Source organism: Macrotis lagotis, chromosome X, assembly GCF_037893015.1.
Source record: "Macrotis lagotis isolate mMagLag1 chromosome X, bilby.v1.9.chrom.fasta, whole genome shotgun sequence".
NCBI classification, from domain to species: domain Eukaryota; kingdom Metazoa; phylum Chordata; class Mammalia; order Peramelemorphia; family Peramelidae; genus Macrotis; species Macrotis lagotis.
The window spans coordinates 544,697,701-544,714,190 of record NC_133666.1 but is presented as its reverse complement, the minus strand read 5'-3'; the positions used below and the strand labels follow the sequence as shown (position 1 = coordinate 544,714,190).

The window sequence follows — 16,490 nt, the reverse complement described above, 5'->3', positions numbered from 1 at the left end:
TAAAGAAGGATGAACAATAAAATGAATGCATTACAGGAGATTTCACTAGGAAAAAGATGAGATGAAGCCAAGTGGGAGTATTTACCTTGGAGAAGAACCACTTTTAATCAAAGTCACACATTAAGGAATACCAAAACAGACAAAAACATAAAACAAACCCCTACTTTCCATTCCATAGGTGACATGCAAACAGAGGTGCCATTATACAAATGTATGGGTATTTATATGTAAGATGCTTCAAAGTAGGAAGAGAGTAAATTAGGCCATAGGGACCAGGAAAGTCTCCTGTGGAAGATATTGGAACTGAGTCTTGAAAAAGAAACCAGTGATGCCAAAAGGCAGACATGCTACTGTCCAGAATTGACATAATGTGGAGGAGCAGATCCTTTTTCTGATATAGGCTGGATAATATGGATCTGAATTGTCTTCCAAATCTAAAATTCTGTGAAAATATTGAAATTTTATATTTATAAATAGTTCTTTTCTTTAAAAAGTTTACCTAGGATAAATCTCTGGACAGTTTTTTTAGGCTCCATTAATGACCTTTTGGAACTAGTTTTGGTATTAAGAACCATTATGCTATAATCAACCTGAAGCAAAGGATTGATTGATTTTGATATGAAACCTTCTTCTACCCATTATACATGTTTATCTCAGTTTCCCTAATCTAAAACACAATTCTAAACCAGGAGCAGTTCACTTAATGATTCTACATTTTACCTCTTAGCTATAGCTTTGATATAATTAAAACTTTAATTCTGGTTTAAAGTAATACATGATATAATGATGAATAACTTATCTTCAGGTATGTCATCTATTTTAGGAGTGACCAATATAATGAATGTAATGGAATCGATTACACTGTGAGAAGATGAGATGAAGCCAATTGGGAATATTTGCCTTGGAGTGGAGAAGGAACTGACTTTAATGAAACAGTCAAACATTTAGGGTTACAGAGATAGACAAAAACATAAAACAAATCCCTGCTTTCTAGGAAGTGAAACAGAAACAGGTGGCAATAAGTAAAAGGCATGAGTATATATGTAAAGAAGGAAGTATATATCAAAGAAGGAAGAGAGTAAATTAGGACAGTCTTGAGTTGTGCAGAGAGACCAGGAAAGTCTCCTGTGAAAGATAATGTTTGAATTGAATCTTATTCAATATCCATTCTCACTCTTATGTCTTAATGAACTACTGTAATGCTATGTTAGGTGTTAGAATACTAAAACAGGATGGACAGCAGTCTTTGTCCTGAAAGAATAGGTTCTTCTAGGAGAATGGGTATGTGGGCAGTTAAACTGAAATGATGGGCCATTAATTACTAGGGGGATTTGGGATAGCTCCCTATAGGAGGAAACCTTTGAGTTGATCCTTGAAGGAAAACTAATCCTCAATTTATTACATTGGAATGCTTTAGGGAGTTCTTTGTGATTTCCTATATCCATTCCTTTGCATTGGAAAGTTTTTCCCCTTAATTTCACCATATAAAGTCCTTTTCTATAAGATTCAGCTCTAGAATCATCTTCTGTTTGAAGCCTTTCCTGATCCCCGCCCCCCCCAACTGGTACTGTTCTTCCTTCTCTAATTACCTTTGTTTTTCTTTTACATTTATGATTTGTGTGTGTGTGTGTGTGTGTGTGTGTGTGTGTGTGTGTGTGCGTTTTTTAAAGATTTGCTGAATTTATCATTAGAATGTAAGATGTCTGAGACTATGAATTGTTTCTTTCTTTGTATTTGTACATAAAACTGTGACTGGCCTGTAAGTTATAGATGGGTTGAGTACTTTATATTTCCACTCCTTTGTGTCTTGTCATTACTTGACCTGGGACAGTGCTGTAATCTTGAGTTATCTGAATATTTTTTTTTTTGCTTAGACCTTCTTTCTTATTCCAGTTCTGTCATGGATTTACTTGTAGGTCAGAGTCCTGCTTATTGGGAATAGAAGATGTAGCTGGTAGATGCATTGGGTTATATTTTCACACAGGGGTTCTTGTGTGCCATCATGAAAACATATGCTTAGATTAGATTTGGAGCTCAACCAGCTCAGACATTGTTTGCAGTGAGATGCAGGTGCTTAGTCCTAGATGAAACAAACTGACCTATCTTTTTCTTCTTTCTGAAATACTTTTGCAGGCCAACCTCCCCCTCCTACAACGGGAGCTCCTGCATTGTGCAAGACTGGCCAAACAGAACCCTGCCCAGTACCTCGCTCAACATGAACAGCTGCTCCTGGACGCCAACACCACCTCACCTGTTGATTCCTCAGAGCTGCTTCTCGATGTGAATGAAAACGGGAAGAGGCGAACTCCAGACAGGTGAGAGGAGCCCAGAGGAATACACCCAAAGACATGGGCTTTACCTGTTCCTGAAGGAGGCAGATGTGGTCAGTGATGTGGCCATGGGTGATTCAGGGTTCTCAGAAGATCTATTGGGCTGCTATAGATTCCCGATTGATTTTTAGAGTTTAGATAAGTTCTTTGGTATTAAAGTTAATGTGTGTGTGTGTTCCCCATTATTTTAGAGTGTGGGATCCTATTAATCTAATGGGGGGGGAGAAGGTGAGGCATTGGATGCATACTTAGCAGAACATTGAATTGAAATTCCAGTTAGGATGCTTATGAGTTTTGTGACCCTGGACGAGAGTCTTTAACGCATCTGCATCTCATTTTATTCCTATGTAAAAGCAGAAGAATAATAGCTGTTATATCTTCCCAGTGCAATTGCTTTTAGTATCAGATGAACAAAACCATGTAAAGTGCTTTGTAAACTTTAAAAGTACTTTTAAAATTCAACTATTGTTGCTAAAATGTCTTTTTTTTTTGCAGTATTCCATCCCATTTAATTGATCTGAGTTTCTATGGTTGTTTCAGGAACTTATAAGTCTTATTTTGACCCTTTATCCTCCTTTTTTTCCCCCTGAATGTCCTTTGTAGCAGCTAAAGCATAATAATAGCTTTTAACTCCTACTCTCTCACTTAGTCTTTGACCTAAGACATTGAATGAATGAATGAATTAGAAGAACTTTTGGAGTGGGCATTATTATTGAGGCTTTTTCCCTTCCAAATCACTATGTCTGATTGAAAATTATATATATGTGTGTGTGTGTGTGTGTGTGTATTCATAGATATTTATCATATATATACATATATGCACAAATTGGGCTATTTACTTTTTCCTCTACCTATCCTCCTCAGTGCCTTATCTCCTTTTCTTCATCTTTATCTGCTGAGATCCTGACCATCCTTGAAAATCAAAATCAAATGCCACCTTTTCCTTGAAGTCTTCCTCAACTACTCTTCTCCCACTGTCCCACTTCAGGTTGTAATTTTCCCTTAAACTTTTGTACCTATTTTATTTATCATATTTCATCTTTTGTTATAACTGCACATGTTGTTTTTATTCTACCCATTAGAGTGAAAACTTCTTGAGGTGAGGGATTGTGTTTTATTCATTTATGCTCATTAACATAAAGAAAATACAGTTTTCAATGACAGGGAAGCTATTAAGCATATTAACTTGCTTGGCCATATAAAGATCTGTTAAAAATTATTAGTTTTGCTAACTTTTTTACTCATTTTTTATCATATTCTTATCAGATCAGTCTTTGAAATGTCAACATTATTAGAGGTCTTTTCTGTTTGAGATTGACTTTGATATTTACTCATTTTAAATAGTCTTTTTCTTTAACTCCTCAGCATTACCTAATGGGTAACACATAGAAGTGCTTGATAAATTCATTTTTAATAGATTAGTTAAATAAATAACCAAATACTTCCCAACATATTCTGAATCATCTTTAATTTCCCTCATTGATAATTTCTTATTTCTGTAAATATTTTCTTGATCACATTTCACCTGGCACCCTTTACCATGTTGATCACAATCATTTTCTATTCAAAAACACTTAGTGACTTCCCATTGTTGATCCAGTAAAATATCAGTCTTGAGATTGGTATTTAAGATTCCAACATCTAACTCACATTTACCATATCAGCCATTTTTATACTAAGTTTTATGTTTCACCCAAACCAGATTCTGTCTTGCTCTGCTTATTTTCCTGTGCTCTCCTATATCCATGCATTTGCTTTTGTTTCATCATCCTTTTCATATTGAAGACTTATCTTTTTCCTTTAAGACCTTACTTAGATGCTGTGTTCTTAAAGAAGATTTTTCTTCCCTATCACATGACATGTATGATTGATTTCTCTTCTTGCCTTTATCTGGACTTTTCCTTTACATTCTTTGCGGCTCTTTATATGACAATTATTTGTAGTTTACCCCTTATTAGGCATAAGTAGAATAATGCTAGACTTTGAAAATTCTAGGTTTAAATCCTGTCTCTGATACTTGTTAAATGATGCTTGGCAACTCATATTTTCAAATACTTGATTTTCTCTTTTGTAAAGTGTATGTGGGGGGGGGTAGGAAGCATTCTATTAAGTGGCCTCCAAATTTTTTGATCCCTTATTAGATTTTTTCCCCATTAGAAGTTTTTTGAGAGTAGTTCTGTTTTGTAGATTTTTTTTGTTGTTTTTTTACGTTTTGTTTTTCAAGGCAGTGGAGTTAGTGGCTTGCCCAAGGTCACACAGCTAGGTGGTAATTATTACGTGTCTGAGGTTGGATTTGAACTCAGATCCTCCTGACTACAGGGTGCGTGATTTTCCCATTGTGCCACCTAGCTGCCCCCTGTTTTGTAGATTTTTTTATATCTTTAGCATCTAGCACTGTATGGAGTAGCTGCTTAATAAAGTGTTTAATGGAATGAAATCTAAGAAAATGCTTACTGCTAGCAACTAAGGGCAATATTTTTGCAATACCCATATGACGAAGCTAATATATTAGAGATAGCTTTTCCCCAAATGTTAAAACCAGGCAAGTTATATACAGGTAATAGATTGAGGATGGCCACTAAAGAATTGGTGGGGATCCTAGAAGAGTTGGATGGAACCTTAGAAGCCTTCCAGTCCAGCTTGATCATGAATTAAAATTTAATGAGGGTGACCATACTTCCTTCTGAAGCAGTACATTCTACTTTTTGACAGTTCTACTTAATAGAGAATATTTTTATGTCACCTCAAAGTCTTCTCTTTAACTTTGAACAATTCCCAAAGTTCCCCATGTTTAAGACACATTTTAATTCTGGGGCTTGAAATTTGAAAAAAAAATACTTAAAGTTATTGAACTCAAGTTTTATTCATCATAAAATTCATACAGCTCCTCGTCAATATCAAAACTACCATCCATTAGCTTGTCCTCAACTGTGTTTGATGACAAATCTCTGCCTTAGCATACTGCTCTCCTGCCTGAGCTCTGGTCTGGGGTTGGCTATATGCACTCCCTCCGGAAGTCTGCTGCAGGATGCATCCATTCCATTTCATGAACCTGAAGCACTAATTGTGACCTTCTTTGAAATCAGTCACTTTTATCAGTAATTCTTCTTACCTTATGCTAAACCATCTTTATGGACACAGGAATTCCAAAGGTCCTTTGCTCTTCACTCCATCTCTTCCATTCTGTCTCTGAGGCCATTTGGCTGACTTGCATCTCATGGCATTCTTCTGCCCTGATGTTTTCAGTAAGGTTTCTTCTTCCTGTAGCCAGTCTCAGATTGTTTTCTCATTTGGAGAAGGACCAAACTGACATTCAGCAGCTCAGTTTCCATTCACTTTTTTTATTTTTATTTTTGCAAGGCAGTAGGGGTTAAGTGGCTTGCCCAAGGCCACACAGCTAGGTAATTATTAAGTGTCTGAGGCCGGATTTGACTCAGGTACTCCTGAGTCCAGGGCCAGTGCTCAGTCCCTCCATTCACTTTTGCAAACTAGATCACTTTGAACTTGAATCCTGAACATTATGAAAATCTTTTCTGAGGAGAACAGGGCAAAAATAATGTAATATACTCATAACTAATGTGAAAAATGTATGCAAAGACAATAAGCGTAAAACTGTGGGGAACATAAGTAAAAAAATTTGCTAACATTGTATAAGATGCTCCCAGTTTTTAGACCTCAAATTTTTTGAAAAAGGGTATATCTCATGCATGGAAGAATAAATTACTTTTAATTCTGTTCTTTAGCTTTAATGAGAAAAAGAATTAAATCCCTATTTCAAATAACCCTTCCCAGATACTTGATGCTGAAATCTATCATGACCTTTTTGAATCTTTTTTTTCTCGAGTCTAAATATATCCAGCTCTTACTACTTATTGGTCCTGGGTGTGTGCGTGGGGGGGGGGGCAGTATTAGGACACTCAGAATCTTGACCACTCTTCTCCAATTGACATCTGTGAAATGTGACACCTGGAATTGAATGCACAATTCTACAATTGATCTAATTAGGACAGAATATGGCAGGATTATCACCAGCCTAGTTTCGAATCTTGATTAATGCCACTGGTGATCACTTTAGGGTTTTTTGTCTCTTTTTTGTCATCCACTTCCTACTATTTATTGAATTCTATTTCTTTTTCAGATCAACTCCTTTTGAGGCATGTATCCCCTATTTGTATTTGTGAAAATCATTTTGGGATTAATTGTGCCTAAGGCTTTACATTTCTCTCAATTAGATTTCATCTTACTAGATTTGACTTACTGTTCTTTCAAGATCTTGTTGAATTCCAAGAGTTTTCTTATGTGTTAATCTTAACCTCTCCTTCTAGTTTTGGGGCTTATATCTTTTTTATAAGTAGACCTTTTGTGGCATTATTCAAGTCATTGATAAAAATGTTGAACAGCCCAGAGCCAAGCACAGATCCTTGTGTCTCTCTCTCTTTAGTGACTACTCTTTTGGCATGATCATTCAACCAGTTCAGTAGCCACTTAATATTGACATGGTTATACTACTGTTTCAGTGGAAAAGGGAATAACATGTTTGATCCTAGAGAAAGGTATAGATCTTTTTATTTTTTTATAGGAAAAGGTATTGATTTTGATGCTGAGGCTATCTGGCCTCAAAGTAAATATGAGTGTTCTGTAAGCAGAAGTCATTTCAGAGCAGACAACACAAGAACATCATAGTTTGGAATTCCTTCCCTTTACTCCAGTGATCAAAAAACAGAATTGGTATTGACACATGACTTTTAGGTTTTCTTCATGGTAAAATTTTTATTGAAAACCCCATGAAAAAAACAGGAAAAATGCTATACTAGTGATTACCTTCATTTTTACAGAACTAGTTAGCACTTCCCAAAATGTATTTTGAACTTTTTATGCCAGTATTTGCATACAATTATGCAACAATTCTCTTATAATTGGAGGGAAGCTGGCATTTCTTTTTTTTTTTTTTGCTCAAATGTGAATGGTTACTGAGGTTAAGATTAAACACTGATCTCTGGTTTGAACTTAGATAAATGCAATATAATTTTAAAATGTATATGTTATGAAAGCAGAATGCTAAATTAATCTCTCTTTTCCCCATCCCCCTCAGAGTTTGGAGGAGGGTTGACAAGAATGTGTTGTGTAAATATATTTGTATCTTATGGGAATTTGAGCAGATCCGAGAAAATATGGTCCTCGATAGAATTTTTTTTGCATACATTTTTGCATCTTGCTTTGCATATGCATTTCCTGTTATGCTAGTTATTTATCTGTACATCCAATTCTACAGTATGAAATTTTATAGAGTATAGAATAGTCAAAGCTTTGCTTTTTTTTTTTTGCTTTTGTTTTTGGGGAGTTTTTTTTTTTTTTTTTTTTTTTTTTGTTTTGTTTAACTGAATGTTTTGTGGTGCATATGGTCTGACATGGATGAGCAGCCACGGTGAGATTTTGGAGTCTATTAAACTGGCTCATTAAAAAGATCAATCTGTTTCTGCAATAACACTGGGAGCCGTCAGTCACTGACAGAGGAAAGATACTGACACCTGAGGAGGAGAAAACACATTTGGGTAATTTGTTCCTGACATGTCATGGGTAAAAGTGCTCCCTTTATTTTTGTTTACAACTTTGGAGGCTTCAACCCTGAGACCGCTGATTTAATCTATTAGTCAGTCATCAGCTTTTGGGAAGGAAGTTTTGGCAAATTGAATCCACTTCTGTTTTTCAGTTTGCCTTAAATAGGAGAGTGGCTGGTTATGTTTTATTTAACAATTATTGTTATTTACAGAGAAGTGAATCCTCTAGGGCCATTGATGAAAATAGTTTGCTCAGTGTGAAAAAGTGAGATTTGATCTATTTCTATTTTTTTTTTTCACTCTGGAGAGGTGGTCCCTGAGCAGCTGTGTTGAGTCTATAGCATAGTGGAAGAATGCTGTCTACCCTAAACTGGGGAAAAAAGGAATTTAAAATTTTCATTCCCATGAAAACTACAATCTGTAGGCATTTTAGGAATACATAGATAGGAATGAAATATTTACCACTGTTTCTCAGGGAGCACAAAAGTTAGTCTGACTCTTTAGTCTAAAAGAATGGGAAAAAAATAACCAAGAAATGAAATATAATTTTCATGTTTTCTAAACAGATGAAAAATAAATTATTTGGGTTCCTTTGCCATCCTACTTTTATAATCTATTTCAGCCTTTGGAATCTGGAGAACATAAGCACGTACCTTTTTAAAGGGAAGTGAAAAGTTCACAAGAGGTAAGGGTGAGAGGTTAAGAACACTCATTTAAAACTACTCACCAAGATAACTCATGAAATGCATCATTTCCCTTCCATAAAGACTGGAAGGTTGGGTGGAGGAGCAAGTTTCTACAAGACCTTAGAGTATTGAAAAATGTTGAAGATTTCCTTCTTTCCTCTCCCTACTTTTCTAGCATGAGTAGCAGGGGGTCAGAGGAGAGCCTAGTCCTATGGCAACAGTTAAAAACAAAGATTTTTCTACATCCTCATCATTATTATATCTTTGCTTCACTATCTGTTAAGGAACTCATCCTGAGTGCCCAATGACTTAAGAGAAAGTCATTTTTCCTAGTGTTATTCTTTCAAATTACTTGAAACAAGCAACATTTCCACCATTAAATATAATTTTCTATAAATGCGCACGTTTTAAAATGCAACTTTTCCTTTTATTTCCTCCATTAAACATTAGTTTTTAAAATAAATGCATAGCTTAAGGTATATGTTTTCATTTCTAACTCCTGACATTGGTTTTATTACATAGACTGCACATTCATTAATCCTCTGTAATAACTAAAGATGGTTCTATGATAGTTCTTTGGATTTTGAGGGGCATAACTTTAAGGGAATCTCAAGGCATTTATTTTAATCATCTCCTTTTACACAGGAGGCAACTGAGACTTAGGTAAAAATAAATTCCCTAGAGAGATAGATGCAAATAATGTTACTAAAAGGTAGAGGAAACATGATGAACCAAAATCAAAAAATTTATCCATAATATTTTTTGGGAAAAGTAAAATAATGGTAATTATAATAGCTAGCATTTACATGTCATATTCTATGTGTTATCTTATTAAGCATCCATATTAACAGAATGCCTGTCCTCTATTACAACTGTGATTTGTGCATTATTAAAGAATTATTAAAAGTTCTTTAGGAACAGAAAATCCATTTCATCAATTAGGGAATAAATTTGAAAGTGGAGGGAGGGAAATGACAATAATTTGGCTCTTTGGAAGCAAATTCTATTAGAATTTATTGGGATTTAGTATTTATAAATATTCAAACTGCCATTGAATTTTCTTTTGCTTTGGCAAATTAATGATTTCTTTATAATCTTCAGAAGAAGATAATTAGGCAAATATGATCAGATCTATGAACTATGAAGATCATTATTACTAAGGCTATAGCATCTACTTATATATTCTAAATTGAACCTACTGAAATATGGGTTGGTTCATGTAGTTTTACACTGAATTTTTTAGTTTCAGAAAAAAGCATGGACACCTTATAGAAATTTTTTATTATGTAAACTCTTGGGTTCATAGGTTCACAAATGAATATAGTGTAATAGAGTTGTATTTACATATTAATAAAGTAATAATAATAATTTAAAGACTTTCAGCCACTCTGTAATTAAATGGTGAGTTAACTGATTAATTTTTAATTTAATTTAAAGGTCTTTACCTAGCCCTAATCTATTTTTCAAAGAAGCAGCATGGTACAGTGGAAGAACAGCTAGATTTTAAGCCAGAGGATTTGGTTTCAAATCCCTGATCTGTGATTCCTTTTCTGACAGTAACTTAAATTACTTGAACTTTCAGGTCCTAGTTTTTTCCTTTGCAAAATTCAAAGTTTGCACACTGTGATCTTTTTTCTCTACATTGCTTCCCTATCTATATATCTAGAGCTTTTTATTATGTTGAGCTAGCAACCTTTCTTTGGTTCTCTGACTCCGCAACTTTGTTGAATTCATTCTTTTTGAGTTTAGGTCTTTTCAATTTTTAAACACCTTGAGAGAATGATATAACTACCTCTGTCACTGTAGTTAAGCACCTTCTTTGTATAATGTATCATTTTCAAGAGTTCTCTAAGACAGCTGCTGGACATCTTGAACCAGATTAAAATGTAATTGAGAAATAATTTAAATAAAAATACAATAAAATATAAATAATGTTGATTTGTAGTTCTAATTCAGTGTACATCCTTCAGGGAACCTTAGGCACAGTTTAATGGACTCCATTTCTAATTGAGTTTGACTCCATTGGCCCAGAGCCCTGAGATTAATTGCCTTGCTGGAGGTTCACTAAGCCAGCATACTTTTGACTCTGAATCCTCTAAGAGAGGAGGCAGTGCTTAATGAATTTTGTGTGATCCACTGAGCAAATATTTGTTGAATGAAGGAATGAATAAAATTCACTTTTGATATCTCTATCTTCCTATATATCTCTACCTCTATCTATCTGTCTGTCTGTCTATCTATCTATCTATGGAACAATATAGTATTGAGGAAAGAAGACATTCCTTTGTTTTAAAGCCATTTTTACCATGTATTGACTGTTCCTAGTAAAATCATTTAATTTCTCTATGTCATAGCCAAGAAGATAAAGAAAAAAGTGCCTATTTGTATCGGAAGAGGGAAGTACCATGCTTAGTAATTCTTCCCATTGATGAATAATTAATTTGGAACTCCTTCTCCACACTCCTCTCCCCCAACAGAGATGTATATGTCTGTATGTGTGTGTGTGTGTGTGTGTGTTTATATGTATGTACACACAGACATATATTTATTAAATATCTACAAAGAAAAAAAAAGACAACATTCCTGTTATCAAGGAATTTCTCTCTTTTGCTCTTCAGTTTTCTCCTCCAGAAATGATTACACTAATGCAATCTCAGATCTAATTTCTGTCCCTGTTTTGACTCTTCACAGATTTTTTTATTGCTTAATTTTTTGATTCTTAGGAGTATTCTCATTATTTAACTGAGTCTCTGAACTCAGTAACGAATTCTTCCTCTATTGGTGTCAGTTGTAGTTTGTGTGCCTTTTCATCTGTGTGATTCATGTTTATATCCTTCTCTCATCTTTTTTTCCCCAACATTGGAGGATTTCCTCTGATTCTTCTGCTATTGCATGGTTGCTTGATTAGAATTCATATCCTTCTCTCATCTTTTTGTTTCCCAACATTGGAGGATTTCCTCTGATTCTTCTGCTATTTCATGGTTGCTTGATTAGAATTCAGTCTATTTGTAGTTACAGTGTTTAGGGATAGAAAGAAGGTATTCATGTATTCAAGCAGCTCAACCTTATCCTTTTATTCAAATGAAGAAATTGAGGCCTAAAGAGTTTTAAGTAAATTGACCAAAGTCACACATTATCAGTTTTAGGATGGGCACCCATATCTGCTGACTCTAGTTCTATTACCCTTCTTGAATGAAGTTTTATCACATAATAATTGAGTCTTCAAGGTGGGCTTATTTAAGTATAAGCCTACTTAAACTGTATTTTTCTTGGCATCATTATTAAGTCCAAGAAAATTCTTGGAGAAGCTAGTGTTTGGCAGAGAATGATTTTGAAGGGAAAAGGTGATGGTGAGGACATGGGATCTTTCTCAGAGGTTGTCCAATTGTATTTCATAATGTGAACATTTTGATCCTCCTCATGCTCTATGCATCTCAGCACTTTGGTCTGATTCTAAGAGGTTTCAAAGGTCTATTAGGGACTTTTTACTATTAGATACCTAACAAACAAACAAGCAAAAAGAACATAGTACATTTTATACTAGTATGTCAGTCTCTTCAGAACTGTATCAGTTCTGAATGTTTCATGATAGGAAATTCCCTTGGGGAAATAGATTTCAGCTTTTCTAACCAGGGCACGATATGCTCAGCTAAGAGCATCTGTTATCTTCTGAATGAGTCCATTAGCTTGTTGTCTAGATATCACTAGAAGATATTGCCTCCATCTTTGTAGGCTTCTTCTACTGTCATAACATATTCTGCAGTTTTGTGACACTGGTCTTTTTAGTCATGAAACAAAATAATTCGCTACATTTCCTTATACCAAACCTTTTGACTGGCTTGACTAAAGATTATTCTCTCTCTTCATCTCAGTGTCTTTCAAGTTTCAGGTAAAATCTGCCTTTCTTGACCCTCTTTAATGTGGCTGTCTTTCCACTGCTGATTATCTCAAGTTTATCCTATGTATAATATTGTTGGTTGTTTTTTCATTTTGTCTCTATAAGACTATGAACTACTTGAGATTATGAACTGCTTTTTACCCTTCTGCTTAACAGAGTACCTATCAAAATGCAAGATTCTTAGCATTTGTTTCTTAACTGATCCTTTGCCGATTTTGGTTGGTTAATCAAGGAGTTGTGATTAAATATTAAAATTATCTTAGATTTATGTAGTTCTTCCCATTTTAAAGAAAGCCTCAAAAATAGCATGAATAGAGCAGTGTGATAAAAATGAGCTGTGGGTTTAACTAGGTTTTCTCAGCTTGAATGCTCACTAGTTGTGTAACCTTGGTTAGATAGATCACTTTATCTCTCTAGGACGCAGTATCTTACTTGGGAAAGGAAGATGGATGGGTTCGTGTGTTTAATAGATTCATCTCATCTCTGAAATTTCATCTCATTCCTAAAATTCTGAATTTTGTGTTACCATTGTTGTATCAGATATACAAATGATTCTTATTTTCTTCTATGTGCTTAATTTCCCTTTGCATAAAAGTCTGACCCAAGTTTGGATTAAAAGATAATGTAGGTATTGATAAGGTATTTCTGTTGTTTTTTTCAATGATTATTTTCAAAGAACAAATCTATCCATTATTCAAGGACCAGAAACTTAACTTTTAGTTGAAAAATGTCATTCTACAGAGGGCAGTATGAATTGTAAATCCATCCAAATTAATTGAATCTGTGAAGGTTAGCTTCAGTGAGAATGAAAAGACTTCTAATAGTTTTGGTTCCCTGTCATTTTGACTTTTACCTAGATTTCAATGATGACCCATTCTTCTTTTAAAAATTCTGAACTTCGACTCTAAAACAGCAAAATGAACTCCATCAGAATGTGTCTAGGACTCCATTAGGAGTGAGTGTCCAAATAACACTGATTGTAGGGTAAATAATGAAATAATTTTTCTTTTTGTTTTTCCAACTTCAGAACCAAAGAAAATGGCTTTGACAGAGAGCCTTTGCACTCCGAGCATCCAAGCAAGCGGCCATGCACTATTAGCCCAGGCCAGCGGTACAGTCCAAATAATGGCTTATCTTACCAGCCCAACGGCCTGCCTCACCCTACCCCACCACCACCTCAGCATTATCGTTTGGATGATATGGCCATTGCCCACCACTACAGGGACTCCTACCGACACCCCAACCACAGGGACCTCAGGGACAGGAACAGACCTATGGGTAAGAATGGATGTCCTGACATTCACAGACTTTTATTTTAAAAAAGAATCCAAAGAAAACCCCCTTTTCATTCTTGTTTCAATTATTTACTGAACTGAAAAAGATTTTTTAGTTATTTTCACACAGAGAAGACTTATGTGCTATTCGGATGCTCATTAGAACCTACCATGTTTATGATTTTTTCAGTCTCTTAGATTCCTTAAGTACATTTGAATGTCATCTAAACCAGGTATTCTTTTTTTTAGAGATTTTATTTATTTTGAGTTTTATGATTTTTCTCCTAATCTTACTTCCCTCCCCCCCACCCCCACAGAAGTCAATTTGCCAGTCTTTACATTGATTGTTTCCATGGTATACATTGATCCAAATTGAGTGTGATGCGAGAGAAATCATATCCTTAAGGAAGAAACATAAAGTATAATAGAGATAGCAGGATCAGACAATAAGATATCAGGTGTTTTTTTCTAAATTTAAAGTAATAGTCCTTGGTCTTTGTTCAAGCTCCACAGTTCTTTCTCTGGATACAGATGGTATTCTTCATTGTAGACAGTCCCAAATTGTCCTTGGTTGTTGCACTGATGGAATGAGCGAGTCCATCAAGGTTAATCATCACCCCCATGTTGCTGTTAGGGTGTACAGTGTCTTTCTGGTTCTGCTCATCTCACTCAGCATCAGTTCATGCAAATCCTTCCAGGCTTCCTTGAATTCCCATCCTTCCTTAAACAAGGTATTCCTAACTTTTTTTTTCATGATGTGACATGAAGTTTTTGAATTCTTTCTTCAAATAATGTTTTTAAAATATTGAAGGAATTGTTACATTTTATTTTGAGAGGAATAAAAATAAAATTTTAATATTTTTGCTATTTAAGTTCATGATTCTGAGATCCCCAGATTAAGAATCACATGAGAGAGGTGATGGGGGTTCTTTTGTTTTTCTTTTTTTTGCCCTGTGGGATTTTAAATAGCTCTTTAGCCATTAGATTTGAAAAGAAAAAAAATTCCCTTTGTCTTACTTTTTTTTTTTTTACATAATTAAGTGTATTTTCAGAACTTGTACAATTAGCACAGGGAGAAAATTCTTTTTAGCATTCCAAGTTCCATAAAATTTCATTCCTAAATTAGGGAATAGCATGAGATAAAGGTTGAGTGGATAGATAAAAGTAATAGAAATAAAAGCTTTTAATATAGTACTTTGATTTGAAAAGTGATTCATATATATATGTATATAATCTCTTTTGATTCTTCCTATAACCCAATAGAATGAGTTCTGTTCTCCCATTTTCAGATGATGAAACTGAGATTTAGAGGGATGAGTTGCATATCCATTGTCATATAGCTAGTAAGAGTCCAAACCAGATTTTGAATTTCTGTCTTCCATATTTCTGGGCCAGAATTCTTTTGTACTTCCTAACTGCAAGATTTCACTTAACCAGAGATCTAGTGCCTTTTTTATCTTTCATAGTTTTGACTCGAAAATAAGGATGTTTGTTAAGATAAATTTGCAGCATATTTATACATAGTCCTTTTACTTCTTTCATTCCTCTTTATACTGCTAAATGTCAAATGTGTTAGTAACCTCTGGGAAAGATGGTTGTTGCTAACATGCCCTCTAATAGAATACTTGTCTGCCATAGAACTTGAAGGAAGATTATTAAAGTAAGTTTTAAAGTTAAATGAGTACCTAAAAGATCCATGATTTCCAAATTGTCAACAAAACTCCTATCTATCTTACTTTCAAAGTTAAGGAACATGTACCTTTGCTCTCATAAAATGATGAAAGTATTTTCTGGGAATGTACTTTGGGTGAAGATGACTTTTGGAATATGTATTCAGAAGCCTTTATTTTCCCAAAACAAAATTTGTTAATTTATATTTTTATTTTTAGTTAAATTAAAATTTAAAAATAATTAGTGTATTAAAAATAAAATTAAATAAAAATTAAAAAAATAATGGTTTAAGTACTGTGGATACTTATTCATTCATTGCTAAAAATTAAAATACAGCTATGATTTTGTAGGAGATTTCACAAATTGCTGTATTAAATAATCTTGCTACACTACTGAGTCACATGGTAGTCAAACTTATAAAGAAATATCATTCAAATTTTAATTGTGTAATTTGTGACAAGTTTATGCATAACTTGGCTAGAATGAAAAGAAAAACCTATGTTTTCCTTTAATTGCATTACCTCTGAGAATCTAAACTTATTTCTTTTCCATAGTAAACCATCAGAGTAGGGGTTTAGTGAATAATCAGTGACTATATTAAGGGAAAGTATTCTTCACTTCTTAAGGATGGTGTCAACTTCCTTACCTTCAATTCTACAAGACTGAAAGTTTGATATAAATCAGTTCACAATTTTTCAGTCCTTCCTCTTACTTTTGTTCTCCCATTTCATGTACTAGAAGGACAGTCTTGTAAGACAAATAGTTATTGGTTTTTGGGGTTTTTTTCTGGGGTTTAGAGATGAATAGTGGAAATTTATTAGAGCAGCTTAATGAAATAACAAGAAATGGAAACATTATTGGAATATGAAACTAGAATATGAACAATTTTTATTGGACTGTTCACCACCAAGAGGAGGAATGGGGAGGATAAGGACCATGGTAGAAAATATTATAAGTTTTAAATTTACAAATGGATGAATGTTGAAAATCTACTAAACCATGTAATTGGAAAAAAATAATATATATTCTTGGTTTTAAATAAAAGAACTTAGAACTGGGATGTAGTATAGCTT

General features: G+C 34.2%; 1 protein-coding gene across 8 annotated transcripts in view; it reads left to right on the top strand.

Annotated features, from left to right (window-relative positions):
* The window catches only part of RUNX1T1 (RUNX1 partner transcriptional co-repressor 1), a 181,882-nt gene that overhangs the window by 119,998 nt on the left and 45,394 nt on the right, over positions 1–16,490 (top strand). For all 8 annotated transcript variants that reach the window (XM_074200094.1, XM_074200092.1, XM_074200090.1 and 5 more), the window contains 2 exons: positions 2,134–2,315; positions 13,500–13,750. In XM_074200094.1, the coding sequence (XP_074056195.1) occupies positions 2,134–2,315; positions 13,500–13,750 (433 nt within the window). The remainder of the gene's footprint in view (positions 1–2,133; positions 2,316–13,499; positions 13,751–16,490) is intronic.